Source organism: Athene cunicularia (genome assembly GCF_003259725.1).
Source record: "Athene cunicularia isolate RWA chromosome 2 unlocalized genomic scaffold, athCun1 chr2_part1, whole genome shotgun sequence".
Taxonomy (NCBI): domain Eukaryota; kingdom Metazoa; phylum Chordata; class Aves; order Strigiformes; family Strigidae; genus Athene; species Athene cunicularia.
Window position 1 is genome coordinate 49558281 of NW_020799095.1, and position 27935 is coordinate 49586215.

Sequence of the window (27935 nt, forward strand, 5' to 3'; positions counted from 1 at the left end):
TCCCAAAAGAAGCCAAGAGCCATTTGAAGTGCACCAGGGGCATCTGACTACATTTCTTTTCTTCCCAGCGGTCAGGAATGCCTTTTCATGCACTTGATATATTGTGCAAATCTAGCACTTTCAGACACCTTCTGGTCAGTCCACAGGACCTCCATGTGTCCTTCATTGCACTTAAGGGGCCCTGGAGTGCTCCTGGTGTGCCCCCAGGGTACTTCTGAATGCCTATACATAAACCAAATTCCAGCCCAAAGCCTAAACCTACACCCACACCCAGTGGTCTACGAGAGCCGCCTTCTGTGCAGCATGGCTTTCCAAGAGCCTTTTGGTGTGCCCCAGCACTGTTTAAAAGTTCACTGGGTCATCTGATTATCTTTTTGTGTTCCCTCTGTTGCTATGTATCAAACTACAGGGACTGGTAATGACTGCTTTCAGCTTTGCCATTTATAACCTTGTTTTCCTTTGCGTGACAGAGCTGTGATAAAAGCACTGGCCTTGAGACTAGTCAGGTATTTGGGCCCTGCATCACTGCTGTCCCAGTCTGAGCAACAGAAATGTTGATTGTATCATAAAAGAATAGTTTATGTATGGTTAAATAAAACCATTCTTTTTAGAGAACAATCTTCCAATACCCAACAAACACTTTAGATTTTCAACATTTACAAAACTAAACAGTGTCCAAAAAGGGGCATGAATTCTAACAGAAGCAGAAAGCTTCTACTGAGCACCTAAACTAAATTGTTCAACAATTTCAAATGAAAAACACTTAAGAGCTCGTTCTGTTCAGAAAAGCAGAGTTTATTTTAAACAGCAGCACATACATACAACATTATACAACATTTTCAAAATATACACATTTGAAAACAAGAGACTGCAGTTCATTAAACCACAGCAAGTTGGTTATCGTTACATTTAGATTTGCAACCAGGTGGAGTTACTGCATCATAGTCTTACTGTGAGTTGGATGCTCTTAGGCTTCACTGGTATAATTGTGCAATATACTATAACTGCTAGTAGCTCATGAAAAAAAACCCACACAACTTGTCAGTTCACTATTACTATCAGCTGGAGCCTTCAGCTACCTGACCAGGTATTTTAAATAGAGAAATGTTATTTAAAACAAGTGTGGCATATCACGAACTTCAGGGAAACACTTTATACACATAATATACAAATTTGAGAGGTTGTATACATCTCTGAATGAAGTTTCCTGAACCAGGACTAATTCCAACAGAAGCAACATTGCAGCATTTTGGTAAAGAAGGAAGTCAACTTCTCCTTAAACCTTTTCCTTTGATGAATTTAATCTTTGTTCTGCATCTAAAAGTTGCTTACATTTCCGTATGCTTAAAAATCCCACTGCATTACCCTTTCTTTGCTTGTGTTTCACCACAGTTGAAGAGGCATCAGAATATGCTACATATAAATATCCTAACCCATCCACCATTTATTAATTCACTACAGAAATATTTTCTACATAGATCTATCTTCTTAAAATATAATTTAAATATAAATTTTTAATATAAAACCAGAACAAATCATTAGAAGATTCAGCTTGCAAGTAGTTTTCAATGCACTAGAACTGTTAATGAAGCTGCTCAAATTATGGCAAGTAACTTTGTTTTTTCATTGGGGTGGGGGTGGGGGGTTGGGGTGAACAAAGTGTGCAAACAGGTTAAGAATAAATGGTGATCACTTCACGTCCACTGCCTCTGACCAGAAGAACTCTATCGAGACCCTCTGTCAGAACTTCCAAAAATTCCATGTCTGAAATATCATTAAGTCAAGGAATTTATTCAGAAAAGAAACAAGATAGCCACAAATCTCTCAAGAAGTCTGATGTATAATGCAAAAATAAAGTTCAACAATTTTATCAAGGAATTTTCCTGTGTCACCCTTTATTGTGCTATTACATAATCCACCTGTTTGCTCAAGTGCAAGCAAGGCCTAATTTGGGGGAAGGATAGATACAGAAGAGATAAAAATAGGTATTTTTTAAATAAGTTTAAAATTGAGGAGTGCTTTATATCAAATTCAACACAAAACACACCACTAGCAATATTTCTTAAAACACTGTGGAATAAAAGTTGTTTATGTAAAGGAAACTTATACTTAACATGGTTACTAATGGTTATCCTGACAAGTAGACAATGGAACAACCACAAAGATCAAACCATATTTCAAGAAATATGGAAGCAATGTAGTAGAGGATACAGTTTTCATCACCTTTTCTGTTTTTAGGAGGTCCAGGCATATTCAGGAGAACTAGCTGAGCATGCTGTGATTTATTAAGCACTACTCCGTTGAGCTTCACAGCAGTGTGCATTCTTCTCACATTTGACTGATTCCTAGTGTGCAAACAAACATTTTAAAGTATTGTCACAATAACCTATGTACTCGAATTATGTTATGTGTTTGAATTTATAAATTTAATTTATATGCACAAATAAGCTATTTTCATGGACACCAGCATTTGAACACATTGAAAATAAATTTTAGAAAATGCAAAACCTAGTTTAAAAGATTTTTTTTTCTTTAAAAAGAACATTTAACTCTGAAATTCAAGCAACTCTTAACTAAGCAGATCACCAAAATGCACAAATCTTTCAATTGTCTGTTACCTTTTACAACAATGAAGCAAAAAATTATTTCAATAGAAACTAAGTTTAATCAAAACCACTGAGAATCCAGTCTATGGAATTATATTGGATTTGGAATGCAATGGAAAGATTACATTATTTATGTTGTATAGTACAAGATTTCCCTCATGCTCCTTTGGAAACATTACAAGATTACTATAAGTCTGGTGAAGAAAATTCAGAAACAGAATAGAATTTACTTTAAAATCTACTTGTTTCTCATGTTATAAGAGTAATGAACTGAAATTGGGCCTCTCCCCTTACATTATCAATATTAACTAATGCTTTACTTGTTGTGTCCACTAATATAATAGTCATAAGATTTGTATGCAAGAAGGAAAAACTGCTGGGACTTCAGAGATTTCCTTAGTTTAGCATCTACCTTGGATGATTTAGTTGTTCTTCAGAACAAAACAAAAGAACAGTTTCCTTGTCATTCCTAAGAAACTGCCATCTCTGTAAAACTAGCCAAGACTGGAAATGAGTCATATGCTACACTGCAACAAAAATATCCAGATCCTACCCAAGGTCATTTATCCAAAAGATCCACTGCCCAAAAGCAGATTCTTTACGAGTGAAGTGAGTCACTTCAAAGGGAACCTCAGAAAAACAGGGTGATAGCACATCTCAAGAATGGAGATACTGGTATGCTACACATAGGTATGATACATTGATGGTATAATACACCTTACCACTCTATCCTGTGCCATTTTCTTAGCACTGTAAGTAGTCATCTCACAGTAAAAGCACAGCTGTACCCTGCTCACATACTGTCCTGTGACAGTGAGAGGACTGGCAGGTTAGTAGCAGCAGGAATAAGACATCCTCTGAAGCATCTGATCAAGTTTGGAGTCCTTTGAATTCCACCAACAGCAATCAAAGTTACAGCACAAACCCCAACACTGTTTCAGCTCAAGTAAACAGTAGAAATTAATGAGATCTCTTTTCCCGAAAGAAAAACATTTAGGAAGCCAAAATTTACAAAAGGAAACATACAACTTTGTTCTACTACCAGAGGTCATTTCAGGGGACTACACCAACACTCCTAGATTCTTTCAGCAACATGAGGCCACCCTCAGATTATATAAATGTGTGGAGTTGAGAACAGCAGCCAGATACAGGTTCATTCAAACACAGGGGACCAAGAAAGATGGAGAATGCTGGAAGCATATGTACTTGTGTTCTACTAAGTCCTGTTTACTATGAAGGGAATAACCATTAACAGGATCCTATTAGAAGTAGCATGACTCATGTTGTATTTTCATCCTTGATTTTGCAGGGGAAATGAGAAAAAAGGCATTTGGCCTGAAGTTTAGTGGCCAGTGGAGATCAGTCCCATCAGTTTCAATTGATTCTCTTCACCCCACCCATCCCATTTTCCCCACTAAGACAATGACATTTTTAAAACTGAGTTTATCAGTTCCTCCCGAGGGATTTTCTGTCACACTAGCCATTTGTCCTAAGAACTAACTGCACAAAAAAACATATATGGAACAAAAGAATACTTGAAGCTCAGTTTTTCAGAGCAGCAGCAGCTTGAGACGACCAAAGAACAACTATGAAAAGGCGGCAAGAGTGTATAACTGAAGAAGTATATAAATACTGAAGTAGAAATATTGTTGAACTGAATATAGAACACAGGGGAAACAGGGAAGGTGCAAGTGTATGATGGAGCGGGCAAGAATTCAGCACTGAAAAAAAGGCTCAAATTGACTAAAGGTATATTGTGTACAATGTGAACTGAGGCTGACTAACTTCATTGAGCCTTCAAGCACTGCAGAACTGAAATCATACGTGTTACACAAAGCAAACTAAGTTTTCATAAGAAGCTCAATTTGGTTTTTGTATGCTGTCATACCCAATGTATATCTGAACTTATGTTATTTCTACACATGTATGGGTTGGTAGAAGGGAGGCAAGAACTGTTACTTGATGAAATGTTAAAGTTCCCTTTGTGAAAAAATTCATTCTTATTGTCCAATTAGTTATATCATAATGGGGTCTATTTTTCCAGAACAAAAATATATTCACTTTTTAAGGTAGTTAATTAGGAAAATAAGTATTACACTGGTACAGGAGTACTGTCAAGTGTTATATTCTTACAGAAACTAAAATACATGTTCTGTGACTTATCTTGAATGTAAAGTTAATAATATTTAGAAGAAAACATTAACAAGTCACAGTGAAAAATATTTTTCAGGGATAAATACTAAATCACAGTACATAAAACAAGGTACGAAAGAATACAAGCACTGCTAATCATGACTGACAAAACACACATACAATGTACATGACCACAAGAACGAGGGAACACATCCTACATTGCTTAAGTGAAATTAAATTTAGACTTACAGATTTTCCCATTCTCTACATGGAAGGAAAGCAAAAGCACAGAAAAAAAAAGTTATGCCAACAGATACATTTTTAAATTAAAAAATATTAATATACTATACAGGCACATCAAGTTTGAACTATGATTTCCACCCCCAACCACATATAGTAGTTTTAAAATAATAATACATGAAGTCTGCATCTTGCACAATTCTGAACTAGTAATAGGAAATATTTCTAAGATATTAACAAAAAAAACCCCAACCAGCTAAGAGTTAGAGCATAATGTAGCCCAGAACAAAACCAGCGCTTTAGAGCAAGATGAAGTTTGGAATTTGCAGACGGCAAACTGTTTCTAAAGTGCTCAGAGCAAATCCACAAAACAACTTAGGATTTAGAAGGTACGCTGAGAATTGACACCATAAACTCTACAGTCTGCAAGTCCTACAATAAAGATATTTTTTCTTTAGATATTAAAATTTCCCCTGACATTCCCACTTTTGCTTTGAGCATGTGCAAAATATAGTCTAGAACTCAAAAGATGCATGTGTGTGCTTGAATCACAGGAGGAAGCAAACGAGCTGGTGACTTTCTGTCATTGGTTTTGTGTCTACTACATAAGAGCTACTGCCTGTGTCAATCCTGATCTCTTTTGTATCTAAGAAAAAGACATTAAGGAATATTTCAACAGGAAATACTTAATATAAGATGACATACATAAAGGCACAAATTTTATATTGCTTTAATTTACAGGATAAGGGCCAAATGTCCATTTGGGGGTAAAAATAAAAAAAAACCTCAATGGCTCCACCCAAAAAACAAAACATAAGCTAAATGTCTTGAAAGAGTCTATCTGCTTCTTTAGTACTCCCTCCACCCCAACAAAACACAATAGATGTGGAAATGACATAAGAACAAGACAGAACAAGAATGTTGTGAATGACTCTTTACAGTCATTGTTATTCCACCCAAGTCCACGCTAGTTTCATAAGAATGGCATTTAAGTGAAGTGCATGGAAAGATCATGATTGTACTCAACAAATAAACCAAAATCTCTTAGAAACCAGAACATGGAATAACAAAAAAATCTAACAAAAACACCCACACACTAAAATACACACAATCAAATACAAAACTCCAAATACCACATGTATACTTACGGCTTCATGTTGAAAATATCTTTGAAGCCAGACACATTTGAATCTTTGGTTTTATGCTTTTCAGCTACAAACTTTTCTTTAGTCCAGGTCATTTGCACTTTTTCGGGCAGAGCAGCAGCCACGCTTGCTTTGACCGCTGGAGACGAGTGTGAGGCAGTGTTTCTGTCATGGATTAGCTGAGCCTGGCCACAAAACAAACAATCATCCCAAGATTCAGCAAGAAGAGCATTTATAGATTACATGTTATTAAAATTCTGAAAAGGAATTTCACAGGAGTAGAGCAAAGGAAGATACGGAAAAATGCACCTTACTTTGTGAACAAATAACAGACTATTTTGAATTCAGCATGAAAGGAAAGTGCTTGTAAAAATGTAGTTATTTGTTTATATTTGCAGGATTACATCTGGGCTGGGATGTTATTTTTGTAATGAACTAAAATGAGGTTGAATACAGCCTGAGGGTACTTTATTAATACCAGGGGGGTTTGCCAGTGAAAAACTTGAAAGTCAGTGCTCTCATAGTTCATCAGTTACATTGTTATTTTTCTCAGATACTGTGTTAAAACACTGTTCTTGTCACATGCTTTTGGTTGAACTACCACTATGACCCATGATCCCAGTAACACAACATTGGACTGGCTGAATTGAAGGCTAGCTATATTCAATTAGATTTTTTTATGCTTTCAAGTGCATATTGCACAACAAAAGCCAATCAGTCTAACCATGACAGGGCCTTCTCTTCCCTTGTAACAGCAGAAACTCAAATCACAACTTTAAGAACACAATATTGTTGTCCCCACATGCACCTGCATTTCTGTGTTCTCTACTTCCCATTCCCCTTGCTCCTCTTGAGGAAAGAAGGAAGAAATATTTAACACATGTTATTTTCTTACTTTTCCTTATAATACTTTGTCCATAGGCTTCTGTATTTCCATCAGAAGCAACACAAATACAAGTACCTCAGACTTTTAAAATCATAAATGAATTATTCTGGGGGAATGTTTTTTGTGTTTTGGGATGTTCTGTTTTGGGGGAGACTGACTTTTTTGTGGGGTTTTTTTTGTGGTTTTTGATTGGGTTGGGGGGTGGAGGTTTTTGTTTGTTTTTAAAATGTTTAGCAGTTCGAAGTCTCTTCAGAGACTTGTTAAATCATGTTGAAGCTCCTGTTCCATTTGAGAACCTCAATTATTCACGTTAGTGATGGTAATGTCCCTCCATATATGTGATAATTCAGAAGAATCAACTTCATTCAGGTCACAATCAAAAGCATGAATAAAATCAAAGCAGATGAGAAAACTGCTTTCTATCTCTGAACAACTATTCCTCTAAATGGTTCACAAACTGTAATTGCAGTTGTTTTTAAATACCTAAGAGCCTCTGTACTTTTCCTAAATGATTTTCCTAGTCCCTGTCCTTGAGGATTCCCAAACACTTGAGTTCAGTTCTGAGGTTCATATAACTATCTATTTGTTTGACAGTCTTCATATCTCCCCAGAAGATTAAATCATGAGTCAAGACTACAAATCAGAAGTCACTGTGAATACAGTTCCATCACGAGAATGGAAAAAAGCTGGCAAATACCTGTAGATAGTATACAGCAGTATCCGGTGAACTAAAATTTCAAACTAACAACGGTAAGATGAGTTCTGTACAACTATGCCTCAATGGAAGAAAGTTTGCCATTTTTAGAAAGATAGTGATGTCAACAGAAACTCTTGACCTACAGCACACTTTTCTAAAAATGCAAAGACAATGAAAACACATTTTTGTTGGTGCTATTTTGATACTAAATTTATTACACAGAATACAACACGTTCTTTTCATACTTCATGAAGAAAGGGAAACACAAAGGTACACAGCATTTCTACAAACTAGGCTACACATCTTTAGATATGAGTAACACTTCAAGTGCACACTAAAACCCTTGATTACATCAAGTTCATTTCCTTTCAAACTTACCTGGCAGAAAGTAGTAATGACATTTATGGGCTAATAATGGCTTGTCAATAAGCAGAAATCCCCTTAAAAAGCCCTAATATATCTATATGGTCTCTGAGAAGCTTCAGTACTGCAATATAGGAACTATAAAGAAGGGCAGTGTTTTGTGAAGGCATGAAATATGCTTATTAATGAAACACCCACTGTTAAGACTTTATAAGACATAGAAGGCAGAGAAATATCTTTGCTTCTGGGTCTTAAGAAAAACAGGTCCTCAGAAACATAAGTGTTTCTTTTATGGAGACTAAGTGTGAGAAAAATAGGATGTAGTTCATGTCACAGAAGCATCATCTAGAGAAAAAAAAATATTGGGTAAGGTAATTAATTTAGAAAAACAGTAAAATTAAAATTTATGAAGAACTGTTCTGTAACAATAAATGATCAAGTTCATATGTAGTTCAGTTTGCAATAGTGGCACTTCAAGTGTCACAATGGGAAAATACATCTAACCAGTACTATGTCCAACTACCTCCTCCTCCCGACAATCATTAGTCAGCAAGGCCTGCACATCTTGGCCAGTGGACTGTGGACTGGAGTAGGTTTTTCTTCTGACTGAGCCTCGAGACTCATCAGTGATGCTCTGAATCTGGGACAAAAAGGTTACTAATGACAAAAATACAGTCTACAGAAAAAAGAAGATGATCATATTATTTAAAGTAAGTACTGTCTTAAATAGATGAGATTTGGTATCGTAGCTCATTATAAACTTGGTTTGTTTTCATGAACACATCATTTGTTTATAAATACACCATAAGGATCCTTTTGAAACATTTACTAGTTAATTATGAAATCTCTTTACAAAGATTTGTGAAAACACAAAGTGAATTGAATCCTTTAGTCAATATGGGAACATCAAATATTCACCTTTTTGTGAGGATCACATCTCTTCATATATGTGATGATTCAGATTAATTGATTTTATTCAGTTACAACCAAAAGTATGAAAAGAAATTCATTTAGATGAGAAAGCTGCTTTCTGACTCTAAACACTGGTTTATTTCCCAGTGAGTCACAAACTATAATTGTACTCCTCCTCTACACGCGTCCACATTTCTGCCAACCTTACCTAGCAGCAGTGAGTTGCACAACAGCACTTGCACTGTGCAACCCGACCCAAAGTAGCGGTAGGATGGATGACTGACTTCTCACAGCTCCAACAATATCACTACCTGGCCCATTAGTCAGATCTAGACATAGAAGGAACCCAGCCACAACCAGGAAGGGCAGCAAGGAAGTGAACAAGTGAGAGTGAACAAGGAAGTGAACATTTTCTTTTGTCTTTGCAGAGCTATTGTCAAAAATCAAATAAATAAATGCTTGGCAGTTGAACCCAAGTCTGCAGATCTTACGCTTTTCAGGCATGTGTTGTATTTACACTTGAATAGAAGCAAAATCAACCATGTTTCTCAAAAAAGGAATAAAAAAATTCAATTAACTCCTGTGCCCCAGTTCCATGAGAAAACCCCGGGAGGAAAGATAAAGTTCCATTTTGAAAAGTGACAGAAGAGGAGGGCGAGGGCGATTCCTCAAGGATACGAACACTTGAAAGTGTGAAAGAAACAGCAAGAGAACACTGTGCAACAACAAATTCTCTTCTTTGCAAACATCTGAACGTCATTTGAAGAGGTGCAAGCACAAAAGTGAGATTAAAATACAAAAGTTGGTGGTAACAGGAAACAAAACTACAAGCACCATTCAAAGCTGGATCATGAGGGTTATATTTAAATGTCTGGAGACAGATAATGAAAACAAAAACAATGCTAAATTTCAACTAGTCCTGCTGATGAGAGAAATGTTTTGGAAATCACAATAAAACTGGAAGGGACAGCTCAGTTCATTTAAAAGAAGATGAACAGATCAAAAAAGGGTCTGGCACACTGAGTGCATATACTCAACTTGCAACTCCAGAGAAAGCAAAGTTATAACTAAATGTTTTCTGAAAATACAAAAGAATGCATTAGATTAATATATGCTAATCAGAAACAACAGATGAATGTGGCTTTTATTCTTGGGCAAGGCAGGAAATAAGTACTAGATGTTCTTGTAATTATCAAGGATTTTACTTCAGACCATGAAATAAATTCAATGTTGAGTATTTTCAACATCTCAGATTTTACCCTGCTTGATATGAAGGACCAAACTGAAACTATAATGGTGATGGCTGCATTCAGATAAAGTGAGTAATAATAAAAAAAAAACACCCCACATGGCGGAGGTGGGGCAGGGAAAGAAATTAAAACTTCCAAGCAAACACTCTTTAAGTATTGCAGATTCCAACCAAGTCACAGAGCTGAGAAGAAATTCTTTTGTCTCCAACACAACTTATACGCTATAGACTACAGAGCCTTACGTCCTTGGGCTACTTGTAAAGTATTCATGTGGAAGTTAAATCCTTAAAAGCCTACTGTAGATTGATTAATCACTCAAACTCAGCTGGAACAATACTAGTGTTCAAATGAGAAAAACTTAAAAACACTCAGTAAGGAGTACAGGAAAACTTGTTCTTTACTGAAAAGATGTTAGGCAGACTTCGATCAAAAGAAAACTACCATGACACAGATGAGCAGAATGAGGATTTACAGCAGCACATTGTTGTAGCAATACAAGGCATCTTTAGGAACCTTAAAAAAAAAAATCCCGTGAAATGAAAAAAAAAAGAATAAGGAGAGATAAAAAAAAAAGGAACTGCACAGACTTGTAGGATTAACACCAAAAAGGATTAGACATAAAATGAGTTATAATTATCAGTAGACAAAAAAAGACACAAGAAAAAAATTCTAGTTATTTTATCAATGAGCAGTTAAACACAGGAGAGATCTCTTATTTGGCATAGGAGGGAAATCACTGGAAGTGATAACAAAGCCAAAGCATTTAATACCTTTCACATCACTATAAAGTGTTGATAATAATTGGATAGTTTACAGAATAAATGAGTGTATAAAAGCACAAACCAAAAATAAAGAAGATGTAAGTTACAAATAATTCTTTTGAAAATACAGATGCATGAAGCTTGTCGCTGTAATGTGCAAAATACCATCAGCGACTAGTAAGGGTAAGGGAGCAGGAAATATAGCATTCCCATCTGGGTATCACAGGATTACAGGTTAGCGAGACTAATTTTGGCTCCAAATTAAAACATTCAAAATAATATAGAAACTAAAAAATAAGGTTGAAGGCCAAGTCACAAACAAAGCTGATCAGCCAAGTTGAATTATCATAATCTTTAACTACTGCTGTATGTCAAGTTTAGAAATGCTCTGGATATATTCTACACTGATGCTCAAATGTTTTGCTAGTAAATACTTGCACTAGTCTTAACAAAACCAGGGAATTTTAAACATTTACTCAAATAAAAAAGGATTTTTCTCACACCCCCCATTATTTTAGCCTTGCTGAAACCTGCTGTAGAGAAACTAACATGGAACGCTGTTATAAAAGCTTTTGACTAGTTAGAAACCTATTAGAAGCCACAGCCAAGAAATACTGCTTTCAGATTTTTCACAGAGCATCTTGCCAAACCAAAGTCCCTACCTCTCTTTCCCTTTCGTTCTTTGATAGTTGCATCTGCTTCAGCATCTGAGATCGCTGTTCCATCATAAGTGTCTTCTCATACGTGAACGCAGAAATATCGTTTTCAAGCTTCAAAAAGAGATTGGCATGAGAAACACTGGAAGAAAAGTACTACTCAAAAGAACATTACTTAGACAGTGTACCACATTCATTCCTACATTTATACAGTCCTGGATGTACTTATGACATCAGAACAATCCCAAGTATGTAAGTGATCAGTCATTTCTGTCCTCAATTCTTAAAACTTCATCTTCAAACAGCAATCTCACACGATGAGCTATCTTACTATACCGGTTATCAGTGTGATTTTTATCTAAATTTGAGGTGCTTGGGACAGACTTTCCATTGTTCTGTTCCAACTAGGCTGCAGAAATGAGAAAGGGTTGAAAGCACTTATTTGAACTGGGTCTGCATTGCTGACTCCTGAGCATGTGTGCACACTTATTTCCATAAAAACTGTCTAGAGCCACTAAGTAACATTGTCCTTTCACCGGTGAGAAACATTCACAAATAGAAGCATTTATGAAGAAACCCCAGCATATATTCTCTCATCAGCTCAAAGTTAAAATACAATGTAAAATCTGTATCAGGTCATCTGTGTTGTCACAGGGTTAAATATGACCCACGTAAGAAAATAATAAGTTGTGCCTCCTATACTGTTTTCTGTTCAAAATCCAACCAAGGCTGAGCCTTTATAGTCATCTTTCACCTGCACATGACACAGCACTTTAGTATTTTATACTCAGTAAACAAAACAAAAATAAAATAAATAAAAATATTTATCTTCCTAGTTCAAAATATAACCAAGTTTTTCTTAAGTCATTTTTTCCCTAAGTAATTTAAATTATTCTTAAAATTTACCTTATGGCTGATTAGCATGATAAATCTTTTTGATAGGTTTTGTTCATTCCAGGAACTGGTGGTGGTAGTTTTGAAGCAGCTGACCCCATCTTCAAGCCATTTCAGAATGAGTTTAAAAGATTTTAATTTTTTTAAATATTTTTCCTTACTTTGTACATTATGCTATTCACCTCAGTGCTGGAAATGATGTTTTCTCATAGATGCCCAAAAAAAGCAGGTCTAGAAAGACGACAGCTTTAGCCCTTTGGCAGTTTATGACCAGTATTTAAATAGTGGAAAAGTTACAAAATTAATTTTGTCACTATTTGATTTGTGAATCTGTAGCTATATTGTCTTGCTGTTCAGTGACAAAGAGGCTGGCAATGCCAAAAAGAACTGACATACTCTCACAGGGCCTAGGGATTGCTTATTCCAGAGATTCATACAGCAGTAGGAGAGAGTCGGACATGTTCATCCTCTCTCATGCTGGATGCCATGGAGTATTAAAATAAGAAAATTCAGCCTTCCATTTCACTGCCTGCTAAAGATTCAAGCTTTTTCCTTCCTGAATGAACTCTCTCTCATAAATAAAGTAGGCATTAACACATCAAAATGGCTCAACTCTACTCAACAAAACCATTAAACTCACTAGTGCATACACACGTTGTGACATGGTAGATAATGTTGTTTTTAAAAACTTCTTGTTCTTGGTGGGACCGCAATCTTTCCCTTTTTATATTTGGGCTCACATCTCTTAGTTTCAAAAATGCTAAATACATTTTTCCCAAGTTTAGTGTCAACTGCACTTAAAAAAATGCAGTAACATACCATTTCAACAACTTCCACTTCAGCATTCAGTCTAAGATGATATAAAAACATCTGAAGATCCTTCTTCATTTGAATGCTATTGTCATCCATTTGAGCAACAGTGAAGATGCGCATTTTACATTTTCTCCAAACCTACCAAAAGATAAGTTATAACAATTTGTAACACGACGACTGGTATCACCATGCATAACTATCAAGGTGAAAAGAGTATTTCAGTAGAAACCCTTAGAACTATTAATTATTAGCAAATTAAATCCCAACCATTTTCTGTGGTCCTTGCCTTGTGCTGCCGAAGGAGAAAAGGCAGTAACATCAGCATACCACCATCATGAACAATCCACCACACATCTATGTTTCCCTCAGTGAAACGTTCTTGATTTGTTGGAAATAAGTCAATGTTTTTAGCAACCAACAATGCTTGCTGAGCAGCTGTTGTTTCTCGTACAGTGTCTGCAAGGGAAAACAAGACATCTGATCAAGAATATCTAGGTTTCATTCACCGCTTCTGTTTTTGTTTTAAATTCAAAAGCTTAAATCCTCACAGATTCTGCTGAGGCAAAAAAGAAACATCCTGGGTTTAGTGACTAACCTGCTTAGGAAAAGAACAAGAGAAGCCACAGTTGAAGAGACTGAGGGCTGAGGAAACCCACTCCACATGAAATCAAATGTGGGGAAATATTCAATTGTCCACTGGATATTCAGCATCACATCTCCTCCAAACAGCAGAGTAGTTACATAGTTGAGTTACAAATGTATTACAGAAGTCAATAAACACATACCAACAAAATTTTTCCATGAGAAACGATTTTCTGTCTGCTTCCATGACTGTGGCCATGCCATCAGGACTGTGTTGTGCTTCATCCCTCCTAGACCAGCTGACTGAATCAAATAGGATATTCCATCTCTGAAATTTGGAGACACCACAATCTGGCAAAATCCTTTAGTCTTTTCTACTCCCATTAAGGCCTTAACATTCTGAAAAAGGAAGATTACACATGGGGAAATACAGTCATCAGCACTAGTAATAAACACCATATGGACTAACAGCACTAAATAACAGCAAAACATTAGCTACAATGTACAACCAACATCAAGAAACCGCTAATGCCAAAAGAGTGAACATGATTCTATGATAAATAAAAGCCAAAACATCCACCTCCCCAAAAGACACCACATTAGTTATTCAGCCTTTTATTTCCTAAGGAGAATGAACAAGGTATGAGTAAAGCCACATTAACAAAGATAAATAAATTAACACTGCTTCAAGTCAAGTCAAAACTGCTGACTAAGCACCATATGTTTGGAATACTAAATCCTTTGTTTTGGAATTGGAAGAGTTTGGGAAAATGTAATGCCAAGGACTTTAGAAGAGGCTGTCAAAGCTCCTTACACAACTTTGATATTAAAATGCTGATTATTTATTTATCAGCTCACAACATGGAAAAATAGATGTGGAGGAGACAACTGGAATCACTGGCTGAATAATGACAAGATAAACTGACTAGATTAAATCTCCCACAACCCTTTTAATTTCTGGCTCCCCTTCATTTAAACACTGACAAACATACAAACACATAACCAGGTAATTTAGAAGTAGGATTCTGAATGGTATCAAGGTTGACTAGGGAACGTTAGCTTTGACATTTACTATGTTTGGATGGCACGACTTTAAAAATCCCATCATTATCAATGATTCATGTGGGAGATCAGCATGGTTTCAGAAGGCAGAACCAGTGCATCGAAGTTTAGAATTCTGGAAGCACCAAAATTCCTATCAAAAACCATCAGGAACAGATTTGATCATAGAATGCCTGGCACTGGCTAAGTGTGGCTTCACATAAGAAATTCTCTTTAGTAGAGAAAAAAGTCTTCAGAGCATTTGGTAGCAAAGTTAACAAGTCTGTGCAAACAGTATCTGCGAGGGCATATCAGTTTAAATAGATTTTTTTTTTCTAAAAAAAAAAAAAGATAAATCCTAATTTCCTACAAATCTTAGAGAAACATTTTCTAGTTTAAATTTTCCAAAACCAGTGAGGCCTCCAGGTGCCCAAACTTTTACGGTTCATCTTCATTTCCATTTTAAAAGCAATAGTTTCCTCAATCTTAACACCAGGTCTGACTTTCTAGAGAACCCAAGGATTATGTCTGCCTTAAATTCATTCCTGTTCCATCTCTCAAAAAATGTAGCTGACTTCCAATTAAACCAACTATGAGTTACATTTCAAATCCTCATAGGTAAACAGTTTCTCTTTAAAGGTTTTCTTTGTTTTACTTCAGATGCCTGATTGTATTCTTGAACTTGTTTTCTACTCACACGTGTTGATAACAACAGCTTAATAACAATTACTTTCACAATCGCTGCTAAACTTTTTCCACCATGTTTTCAAGCTAATTGCTCTCTTGGAGCCTTTTCGTATGATATCAGCTAGTCCATCTGGCTTCATACTTTGTTATTTTAAAAACCACTAGGGACAAGTCAGAATAACAAGAGGGAGAAAAAAAAAAAAAAAAAGCTGGGAGAAAAGAGGCAGTTAGCTTTGTTAAATCCACTTCAAGATCTCAAATGCTCATTTGAGATAGCAGGTCTGAATAAGTCACAAGGCATTCTTTACACAGCTTTGAAGACCAAAATAGTAGACATTTCAATTGATACTGTTTTCAACAACACTGAAGATATTAACCATTTCTGGAAGACATAACAGCAATACTTTTGGACACTTTACAATGGCTTTCTAAAGGCAACAAATTTTTCAATAGTATTCAATAAAATACTTGAAACATGCTATTTTCTAAAAATATTTCCCCATTTTATGAAGTTAGGAGTAGGAGAGTTTGCATAGGTAAGCAAATACAATTATCTATACTGAGCCACCCCAATACTCATTTAAACAAATTGTGTACTACTTTGTTTACGATCTAGCAAAAAAGGAAACTTGCTCTGCATTAAAAGTCCAAGCTGTATGAAAAATGGATCTTGTCCATTAGCTCAGTCTATTAGCTTCCCTTTTTCCTCAGGGGACAATTTAAAATTAAGTTCTGGTATTTTCAAGGGCTTCCCACAAAAATGTCTATGTGTTTCAATAGGGTGGCACAGGTAAATACTGAAAAGTTGTCAGAAAAAACCAGAAATATTCAAATCAAATTCACTTATGTTTGTAAGCACAGTCAGATGTCATCTTAAATTACATGACAACTTCTTTTTTTTCCCTACCTTGTCCTACCTTCTCTGGAGATATCGGATAAACAGGAAAGAAAGGAAAAAAAAAAACAAAAAAAAACAGGAAGAAAATAAAGGATCTCAAGAAGGATGGTTTTTACAGTCAAGTAACAGAGTAAGATTCTGGCAAAGACTGCTCATAATCCTAGCTCTGGTATGTATTTCTAGGACAACATAAAAAATAATATCATGTATATATCCAGAGGATTAAATTAGGACAAACACATCTGCATTTGTTAGACAAATTTTTTAGTTGTTGTTAAATGTTTTCTTTATAAGGTAATTCGTTAAAAACCTATCACTTGGCTTTTTCAAGAATGTAATTTGAGTTTGAGCTCAGGGCTTTCAATATTAAAGAAAATAAATGGCTAAGAAGTATCAGCATTGTCTCATCCTATTCCGAAATTTTATAAAACTTTTTGCTACACACACCAACCTTTTCTTTACATATAATCACTGATTGTGCTGATAGTAAAAATTGATGTTTTATTCAATACTTTAAAACAGTATTCTCTAATTCAAGATATGAATTATCCAGATTCAACATTTAAATAGTAATGGAAGTTACAAGTGTTTGTATGCTGTCTTCCACATACCTCTTCAGCTTTCTGAGTTTCTGAACATTTATCCAAGTAGATTCCCTGAAGCACAGAGCCCACGATAGTCAGTCCTTTACCAGCCTTCAACTGAGAGGTGAAAGAAAGCAATCTAGGATGTTTCACCAACTGCTCACTATCCAAGTTTAACAAGACCAAAAGTTGAGGTCTGCCAAGAAAAATAGTTAAACACACACATACAGATATAGAAAAGCAAGAAAGAACTGGAAAACTAAAATTAACAATAAAATGCAGATTAAGTGCTTAATTCAATGGAAAACATTCAACTATCAAGCAAGGAAGTAATAATTTGCAACAGCAACAACACCTCAAGGTACAGAATGCCTACATGAGCCATCATTAAAAGATAACTTAAAGAATAGTTCTACCAAGAAAATTATTTAATCAAAATTATCACCCTTCCAAAATCATGTAGTGAAACCTGCTGCTTGAAGTGGTTAAACACTGAATGCACACCAGATTGTTTACAGCTCTATCCCACTGGTTTTTGAAAACCTCTACAGACAAAGATATCACCTGGGTAACCTTCAATGCTTTAATTACTGTCATCTCAATTTAATTTTTTTTCTTCCTCCATTTTATCATGTTCTCCCATTCTCCTACCATATACTGCTGTAAGAAGTCTGACTCGATGTTCTCAGTAACCACCTTTTAGGTACTAGATGTTTACTAGTTAGTTGTATCAGCTTTCATGTTCCCCGTAAGCCTCCTCCAAGCTGAATAAGCATAGCTCCCTCAGCCTCTCCCCACAAGAGATATGCTCCTATATACCCCAAACATCATCTTAGTGGTTCTCTGCTGCACTCACTCGAGCTTACTGATGTCTTTTCTATATTAGGGTACCTAAAACTGAATGAAATATTCTAGATGTATTCTAAGGAGTTCTGGGAAAAGAGGAATATTATTTCCAAAGATATTTACTTCTCAATATACTAGCTATGCTCCTGCTGATGCAGTCCAGCACATCACTGCCAAGACACACTGCTGGCTTACTATCTAACAGAAACCACAGGTCCTTTACAACAGAACAGCTTCCCAGCCTCGTACTATTGCACTGAACATGACTGTCCCAGGCACTGGACTTTGTACTTTGTACTTTGTCAAGCCATTCCTCTGCCTGCATAGGTCCTTTCAAAAGGACAGTCATGCCTTGAACTGCACTGATAGCAATACAAGATCCGTTTCAACTTGATGAGGATGCATTGTTTTCCTTTAACCAATATCCAATCTGCTTACTTTTCCCAAACCAATATTTAATAATTTTCCTGTCATTATTACAAATTCAAAAGACCAATGAAGAGTTGGAACATACTTCTCACCTCAAAACCAGCAGTTTAAGACATAATGAGATGGTCCATTTCTAGTAATAACATTGACACAACAGAAGGATAACGCACAAAATCATCAAGGTTGGAAAAGACCTTGAAGATCATCCAGTCCAACCATTAACCTAACACTGATTGCTCTCAACTACACCATATCCCTCAGTGCTATGCCAATGCAACTCTTAAATGCCTCCAGGGATGGGGACTCCACCACTGCCCTGGGCAGCCTGTTCCGCCTAACAACCCATTCTGTAAAGAAATACCTCCTAATATTCAGTCTAAACTGTCCCTGGTGCAACTTGAGGCCATTCCGTCTTGTCTTATCACTTGTTACCTGGTTAAAGAGACTCATCCCCAGCTCTCTGCAACCTCCTTTCAGGGAGCTGTAGAGGGCGATGAGGTCTCCCCTCAGCCTCCTCTTCTCCAGACTAAACACCCCCAGTTCCCTCAGCCGCTCCCCATACGACCTGTGCTCCAGACCCTGCACCAGCTCCGTTGCCCTTCTCTGGACACGCTCGAGTCATTCAATGTCCTTTTTGTAGTGAGGGGCCCAAAACTGAACACAGGAATCGAGGGGCGGCCTCACCAGTGCCGAGTACAGGGGTCAGATCCCTTCCCTGTCCCTGCTGGCCACGCTATTGCTGACACAAGCCAGGATGCCATTGGCCTTCTTGGCCCCCTGGGCACACTGCTGGCTCCTGTTCAGCCGGTTGTCAATCAGCACCCCCAGGTCCCTCTCTGACTGGCAGCGCTCCAGCCACTCCTCCCCAAGCCTGTAGCACTGCTGGGGGTTGTTGTGGCCCAAGGGCAGCCCCCGACATTCGGCCTTATGGAAACTCACACAGCTGGCCTCAGTCCATCGCTCCAGCCTGTCCAGGTCTCTCTGCAGAGCCTTCCTACCCTCGAGCACATCAGCGCTCCCACCCAACTTGGGGTCATCTGCAAACTGACTGAGGGTGCACTCAATCCCCTCGTCTAGATCATCAATAATGATGTTAAACAGGAGTGGCCCCAACACCAAGCCCTGGGGGACACCACTCGTGACCAGCCGCCAACTGGATTTAACTTCCTTCACCACAACTCTTTTGGCCCGGCCATCCAGTCAAACTCATCTGGACCTGAAGCAAAGTCAGATATTTAACAGGAATGCTCTTAGTCAATACTACATTATACTGCTGCTCCCAAGATGCCACATTCAGACACAGATAAAGTCAGTAGCTCATGTATTTCATATTAATTGCTTATGTGCATCAGTCCCATGTCAAATGGTAAAATAATGCAATTACACTTAGGGCAAAAGAACACTGCATGTGTATATGCCCAAAGCAGTGACTATAATTAAAGTATCACATTCAGTGAGTTTCTTTTTTGTGTGTTCCACCAAGCAAGAGTTCTTCTGATTTGCATTATATTCATCAGAAGTGACTATGCAAACATCCTTTTGTTTTTAAATGTTAACTACTTTTTTGTGTTGTCAGCTGTTAACTGATAGTTAAACAAGTAAAAAGAATATATTGCAAAAATAGTAGTGAACATCTAACCCCATTATATACAAAGGGACAGCAAATATGAAATATTGTTTTAATGATAGCTAAACAATTTATGAAGTGTTTCTATTAAATGAAGTTATATCAAAAAGACTGCCACAAAAAAAATCATTTAAAGAAATACTCTCCTGTATATTTATACAACGAATTTCAGAGGAAACATATATAGAAGAGAAAAAAAAATCTTATGGAATTGCACCATTTATTCTATAGAGACAGTGGGACTCAATGATAACTGCTTCTTTGAATCTGAAAAGTCTCGTAAATCAAACATTAAAATTCTTCTGTACTTTAGAAAAATATATCAACACCACATGGATTTAAATTTGAGTTAGTTTGCCCATATTCTCAAAGTTGATTACATGCTGACCATAAATTGCATTCTATTGCAGTAAAATAATACCATTGCAATGATATCATTGCCATTCCCGAGTTAAAACATTATTTTAATGGTAAATTTCACTTTGGCCATTAGCTTTACCAGCAGTATTCCCAAGAGATTTACATATTTCAAGAATTATGTGACCTTGGAAGGTGTAGGACTTACCTCCAGTTCTTGGTGTGAGGAGGACCATCTTCAACACGAAGCAAAGCATAGCGAGCTGCATTCAGAGACAGTCCTCGAATTCCATCACCCCATTCTTTTTCCGCTCTTCAGGGTGCAAAAGAAATTCAATTAACAGGGTCCCATTTATTTATACAAATTAAATACCTTTTCTCACACACCAGATTATAGGAATAAAACACACACTTTTTTGCATGAATGCATGAAAAAAAAAATCCGTCGATTTAAATCAAGAAATAAAACTAATCAAGATGAAGCAGTCTCAGGTCCCTTCAACAAAATTATTAAGTATTTATGAATATTTATTATGGTCTACATTATTCATACTTCAAAAGCTTTTTGTAATCATGAGAACTACTTAAACTGCTTTTAAGCACAAGGATAAGCGAGGGCTACTTAGAAGGAATTGTTTTAAAGAAGCAAAATGAACAAGTGAAACTTGACATTGTATGGATTAGTGTGTTATACCTTCCCCCCAACACCACCGCTACAGCTTTCTCCACTTCCTTCCCTTCCCAGCTTCTCTCACAGATGAACCTAAACCTTTATTGACCCTTTTGATCACTTTTCATCTCTCTACATCTTTCACTCCTCCTTCTCCCCATATAAAGGTATGCTATATTCCAGGCAGCCAAAAAATAAGAACAAACTCTTAGGCTAACACATTATTTCCCTTTATAGGGATTCTAACTTCCCTTTATAGGGATTCTACAAGGGGTCCACATCCCTTGCCCTCCCCCTCTTACTTCCATTCATGAATTCTCACTGAACCTCTAGTATTCTTTAGAAATTTAGATTAAATAAACCAAACTGATTTCAAAAGCTATTAAAGAACAACACAATCAAAATGTACCCTGACAGACAGCGCAATCATGTGTCTTCTACTTAGTCATCCAAAATATAAAATAAAAACCTAAGGTTTCTCCAGGAAGCAGTTTTTAAGAACATTTCAGGGTGAGTTTTTCCCCACAGACAAATCAACCCCTGCATTTGTAAAGGCAGGGAGAAAAGAAGTTAAGTTTCTGCAAAAAATAATCTCTACTGGGTAGATGTGTTGGCTATGTGCTAACATATGTAAAGAATTGTATATGAATTTGGATGTAGATATAATTTTATGAATGTGCATACCTATATATACAAACAGAACTGTTATCCAGTCTGGCTTCCTGGCTAAAATAGGCAAATTAATTTCCTTACAATTAACCCAGTAAATGGAGCTGTTAGAATCCACTAAAGCATTTAATCTGGAAACGGAGATATTAAAATATGGAGAACCCACAAGGTTTATACCAGCTGATCCACTTAAGACCTGTGCTTAAATCACCCATCAAAACAACTGGCATCATTTCATTTTCCTGCTCCAAGATCTTAGTATTTTTCTTAACTAGAATATTTCAGCATTGGGTATCTTTCCTTAGAAAGGGAAAGCACACACATTATCGATCATAATCACCTCTAGTGTTTGTATATGTTGTTTACTTGGGGGTTTTTGGTTTTGTGGTGGGGTTTTTTTTAGGTTGGGTTTTTTTTTTTTTTTAAAGGAACTTAGCATGCTGTTTATGTCTCCTACTTGCACATCATTTGTTACAGGTGTGACTCTGTATATGTCGCTTTGTCAAATGCATACAAATTCAAAGTATCTTCCAATTTCAAGATTACCTAAGCCCACAGAAAATAAATTTCAGTGGGTACTCTGGAATGTTCAGTATGATTCATTCTTACAAGTGCTAACATGCACACAAAAGAGTGCAGTTTTGGGGCTTTAGCACAAGCTAATAATAAGGTAAGTTTTATAACAATTGCTGATAATATTAAAAGATAATGTTCCTGAAGTGCCAAAACTTTACATCGTAATCTCCACTCAAATGAAAATTTCCCAGCCTTATCGGTTCTTATTTTGGTTAGTTTGGGCTGTCAAGTTTGGAAGAGAGCTTCCAGAGAAGTCAGAACCCGAAAACTTATAACTCTTAACAGAGACGGAATCTTACCTGGTTTCAAGGAATACTCTTAAATCTATTACTGCAGTTGTATCTATTTTACAGAAAAGTGCTTTTTGCTGAATGTTAAAGATATTAAATATAAAATAAATAAGATATATGGTCTTACCCTCTATATTCTATGTATTTGTATATACATCCTGCGATTAGCATGGCAATCAAAGCATAGTACCAAGAGCAAATGAACATCAAGGCAAGACATAAACTCATCCCCAGGAATGAAAGAGTCCTAAAAGAAACCATTTTTTTCCATTTTTTTAAATAGGCATGCAAATGTTCTACAAAGTCAATTTCTTATTTAAGTTAACTTCCAGAAAGGCCCTTCTTCTTCAAAGGCCATTTCATAGCTACCATATAAATAAAAATACATTGTCCCAATTTTAGTTTATAAAAAAAAAATAATTACCTTCTGAACCTTTGAGTAACAAAAATAATACAACTGAACTAGATATAACAATAGGCTTACTACATTTGTCAGTTCTGAAACACTATCAGTACCAGCAAGTAAACTCAGTTTCAAAACACACTGCCATCACTTACTGTTGTGTTGATCTGAATTTAAGCTAAAAAAATTTCACAAAACGTACTAAACAACATTATGCTACTTCCAGCAAGAACAGTTGATTAGTTTAACAGTTGATTAGTTTAGACTCATCAATTATATTCTCCACATCTCTTGTTGCTCGTATCTTAGGCAAGAACACAGGACAGCAGAAGACAACACAGAAAACAATCCTTCAAAGGCTATAAAGAGAGAATGACTGTGAGCTGAAAAACTTATAGAAGCATTTCCAGCCAGATTAAAGTTTATGCATCTGGTTTACTCACACTATTAGTCAATAAAACTAGCTCAGAACTGGACAGTTGTGTGAATACTTCTAGTCACATACGACACCACAAATTTCTTTTCATCTGATTTCCAAATTAGAGCTAGCTTTCATTCTATTGACAAAGAATGTCAGTAGAGACAACTTTTGTTTGGTACCTTTAGTTTGCTTCTTTAGTACCATACAAGTACTGAGTGCAAATGCATCCAGTTTTAAACCAAAGAAACACTTTCTACTTGCTCTGAGGACATCAGTCTAAGTGTAGTTTGTCTAGAAGAACAACAGCTGCTCTTTCATGCTTGTCTTAGCCAACCTAAGACTCTGATTTCACTCAAAAAATAAACCCCCCATCCCAATTCCAGCCAACCATTCCAACACCTGCTTTGGCTAGAACTGATTACGTAGTCAGCGAGTCAGTTGGCCACTGATCTCTCTGGGAAAAATATTAAAAAGAATTGTTGCCAAACAGTTACAAACTGCTGCTATGTCACAACCCTTCGCTTTTTCTTCCTCACCATGCTCCCTCTTGCTACCCTCCATCTTATCCCCTGCTTTAGCTTTTAAGCCACTCTGTGCTTCCTACTATACTTCTTGCACAACCAATTATTCAGGGGAGGTGGAACAAAAAAAAAACACCACCACCAAAAAATCCCCAGAAAGACAGCAGTCCCACATTTCTCCTGGGTGTTTGCAGTGACAGACTAGGAGACAGGTACTGATGTATTTAGAGGTTTAGGTGCCAAACTAGTAAGTGCCTACTGACCACATTCAAGATGATTTTTCAGGGCGAAAACCATGACATTTCGTTTCCACTCAATTCTTTAAAAAGAAAAATAATAAGGAAATCTTTACATTCTTAGAATCAGGCCAGCTCCTAAAGACTCTGGTCTTCAAGGCATTTCCACACCAAAATTTCTCAATAGAATGACTGTTAATTAATTAACTATATGCATTTCTAACATTCACTGAAGAAAAATCAAAGTTTCTCAAACTTAGTTTGAAGTGTTTAAAGCCATTTAAAAGGAAAAAAACTGAACAAAACCAACACACCCATACTTTTAGTATAATTTACCTTTACTGACTGTCAATTATCCACTCGCCTACTTCAGTTATCAAATCCAATATCTAAAACATGACATTTTTAAAACAGTGATCATATCATTAAAGAGACAATTAATGTTAGATGAGATTTTTTTTTCTGAAGAAGTTTTGGTTCTGCATTTTTTTGGCATAACTAAAATGAAAACCATACCAACCTCCCTGAACTTTTTAGTTCTCCCTACCTATATATAAAAGATTTTTTTAATCTTCCTTCTCTCATGTTCATAAGATCTCTTGGCTTATAAACAATATTATATGTCATCCCATGGTCCCTTCTGAAATCCTCTGTATTAGTCACGATTTCATGATCATAGCTATTACTAGCCCTATTCCAAATGCATGAAAACAAATGCTGTTGAGAGTATTCAGTGTACGAATTGTCTTACAACTCACTTAAGTCAGAACAGAGATTTTGTTTTATTATTGCAAGAAAATCAACAATTTGTGGCTGCATAATTTGTTGTAACTCTTATGAATGAAGGAATATTCCCTACCAATGGTAAAACTTGAAACGAGGTCTCCAGTTGGGAGTCCGTAAAAGCGTCTGAACTGCGCAAGCCAGATTTACAAACATATAGCACATAAGGAAAAACCTGTTAATAAAAAAAGAGAACATTTTCCAATAGGAAATTAACTAGACAGATTTGTATTAAAAGGCTGAACACAATCCAAAACAGGGTAGGCAGGAACTTGTACACCATGTTCACAGCAGCCAAGAGAACACAAAATGTAGATTAAATTAATACTTGCAGAATATTAGGCCTCAAAACACAGTATTAGCACAATATAAAGCCTCAAAGATTTTAGAAAAAAACAGCAAACAACTGACAATCAAGATGTACTAGTTTTGACTGGAATAGAGTTAATATTTTTCATAGCTCATATGGTACTATGTGCTGGATTCGTAACCAAAACAGTGTTGATAACACAGGGATGTTTTAGCTGTTGCTGAGCAGTGCTCACACTGCATCAAGGCCTTCTCTGTTTTTCTTGCTGCCCTGTCAGCAAATAAGTCTTGAGGAGGTGACACAGCTGACCACAACTGACCAAGGGTATCCTCAAACTCATGAGTTTTCTCATTTTTACCCTTCTTATTTATTCTCTCCCCAACTGCACTGCAGGGGAGTGAGTGACCAGATGTGTGGGGCTAAACTGCCTACTGGGGTCAACCCGTAACACATGGGATTATTTTACTGACTTTTTCTTGGAAGTTTAAATTCAGTTCATACCCTAAGACATTCAATCATTTTGTCTGTCTCTATTAGATGCACTTGATCTAAAATAGCAGGAATTTTTATTTTAAAATCTGTGTTTTTAAAAGTTGAACATATTTTTTACTAACATTGAAGAACTCTGTTATGGAAAAAGTTTTTTGTGCATAGAAATTAGTTCCTGTCAAAACATTTTGTCATTTCATATTATCTCCAGGATCAAATGGGAACATAGCTTGTTAGAAAACAAGGTCTAGCATGTATTATTTAAAAAAGAAAAACAATTACCTAGTTAATTTAAAAATTAAATACTGTTTAACACAAAACACCACATTCATACTTACATTGAAAGAATTGGTGCTACACTGTCCAATGAGGCTATCAAAATCCCTATTTCACAAATTCCAGCAGTGAGGAGCAGAGCCCAAGTTGGTTCCCCATTTGCTTTTCCATGACCAAATACCTAGTTCAATTCAAGTAAACAGTAAGATTAGGGAAAGCTGTCAATTACATAGTTATAAAATATTAACTCTAACTGGAACCAAAAAGAGTCATTAGTTAAAGAAAAATGAAGCAATCTATACTACAAAAAAAAAAAGCTAGAAACAAAATTGCAAATACATGCATTTCCAATATGAAAAGTGTTTACTAATATTTCGAGGCACATCCTACCCGAGCAAGTCTCTATTCAAGTCACACATCAATGTGTTGACTCATTGTAGGCTTTCCCCAAACTCAGGAACCAGACCAAGTTGCTGCTATTTTATACCTAACCCTCATTGAAGATAATTATAAATATCTCTGAACAGTCTTAAGTTATTCACCAAGAGTAATAGCCCATTTTTAACATAACATCCTACACCAACTTCAGATGTGAGACCATGACCTAGAGCACACATCTGATTAAGACTCCAGAGGTAGGTGTGGGTAAAGTAGGGCACACTCAATCATAAGTTTCCTCACATAACTTAGGTCTATCAAAATATTTATATAAGCCTCTGAAAAACTATATAAAAACCAAACAAATGCTCCAAATCATCCTCAGGAATCTCTCCATACAAAACAGCCTGTTCTCCTAAATTCAGCCCTAGCTACCTTCAGTGTTTGCGACATCTACAATTTCTGTGTGTTAAATTTGACAACTGTCCCCTAACTCTGTGCACAAAGTATTCATAGTTATTCAGACATAAGCCTGTTTTTTCTACTTGAACATGTTCTTGGTAGGTTATCGTTGAGCTGTGAAACTGTTGGGTTATTCCTGGAAACTTAAGGTAAACTTTCAAACTCCAAACTTCACCACAGAAATCACAGCTTCACCCTCTAGACATGAGCTTTTGGAATTTTATTTATATCCAACTCAAGTCTAGTTCTCTAATTTTTCCAGATTCAGCCCAGCAATTGTGTTAAATATCTTCCAGCAAGAGTTCTCTTTTCTTCAGTTTGTCAGCTCCCTTACTCACTTCCATTAGAAAAATTATTTATTTTTAATAAATATTGATTTATTCATAAAACACACACAAGGACGTCGCAACAATCTTAATGTTGAAAGTCATGGGATAGAATTCTACTGTTACATCTTTGTTGACTTCATTTAGCCTACAAGAATGAATAAAAATTAGGGTTGTATCCCTATGATACAAGAATCATCACACAGTTCCACAGTAAGATTAAATCAAATCTGTTCAGAAATACAAGTTGTAAACATAGCCTGGAATCTGAAGTTCAGTTGTTAGTTGCTTCTTTTGAACCACTAACTTTTGTGTGCAAGAACAAAAATAATTAAATTCCATTGCACAGAAATATCTAAGTTCAAACTTTGCCCTACAGTAGCTTGATTTATCATCCTACACAATTAGAAGTGAAGTCCAAATCTTTTCCTCACAGTTCTACAGGAACAGTAGATACAATGCCTCATTTTTCTTGTCACAATATAAGCCATATTTGAAGTATTGTAAAGAAAAAAAAAAAAATCTCACTTGAATAAATGGTACAATGCCATCTCTTGCAATGGCCTGCAACAGACGGGGTGCACCAGTGAGACTCTGGAGACCAGCACCACACGTTGAAAAGAATGAACCAATCACAATAACCCATGGAGAAGGCCAGGCCAGTGTACCAACCACCAGATTTCCATTAACTGCTTCTCCAAACCTTAGGGAAGGGAAG

General features: G+C 36.3%; 1 protein-coding gene across 1 annotated transcript in view; it reads right to left on the minus strand.

Annotated features, from left to right (window-relative positions):
- Positions 1-782: 782 nt before the first annotated feature.
- The window catches only part of LOC113477308 (solute carrier family 12 member 7-like), a 52785-nt gene continuing 25632 nt past the window's right edge, over positions 783-27935 (minus strand). Inside the window, exons 10-24 of the mRNA XM_026843551.1 lie at positions 27746-27920; positions 26114-26232; positions 25053-25151; positions 22740-22859; positions 20616-20720; positions 17176-17344; positions 14142-14337; positions 13643-13812; positions 13363-13494; positions 11656-11763; positions 8594-8710; positions 6128-6309; positions 4989-5003; positions 2212-2345; positions 783-1764 (exon numbers count right to left, since the gene is read on the minus strand). Coding sequence (XP_026699352.1) covers positions 1673-1764; positions 2212-2345; positions 4989-5003; positions 6128-6309; positions 8594-8710; positions 11656-11763; positions 13363-13494; positions 13643-13812; positions 14142-14337; positions 17176-17344; positions 20616-20720; positions 22740-22859; positions 25053-25151; positions 26114-26232; positions 27746-27920 — 1933 coding nt within the window. The 3' untranslated portion in view covers positions 783-1672. The remainder of the gene's footprint in view (positions 1765-2211; positions 2346-4988; positions 5004-6127; positions 6310-8593; positions 8711-11655; positions 11764-13362; positions 13495-13642; positions 13813-14141; positions 14338-17175; positions 17345-20615; positions 20721-22739; positions 22860-25052; positions 25152-26113; positions 26233-27745; positions 27921-27935) is intronic.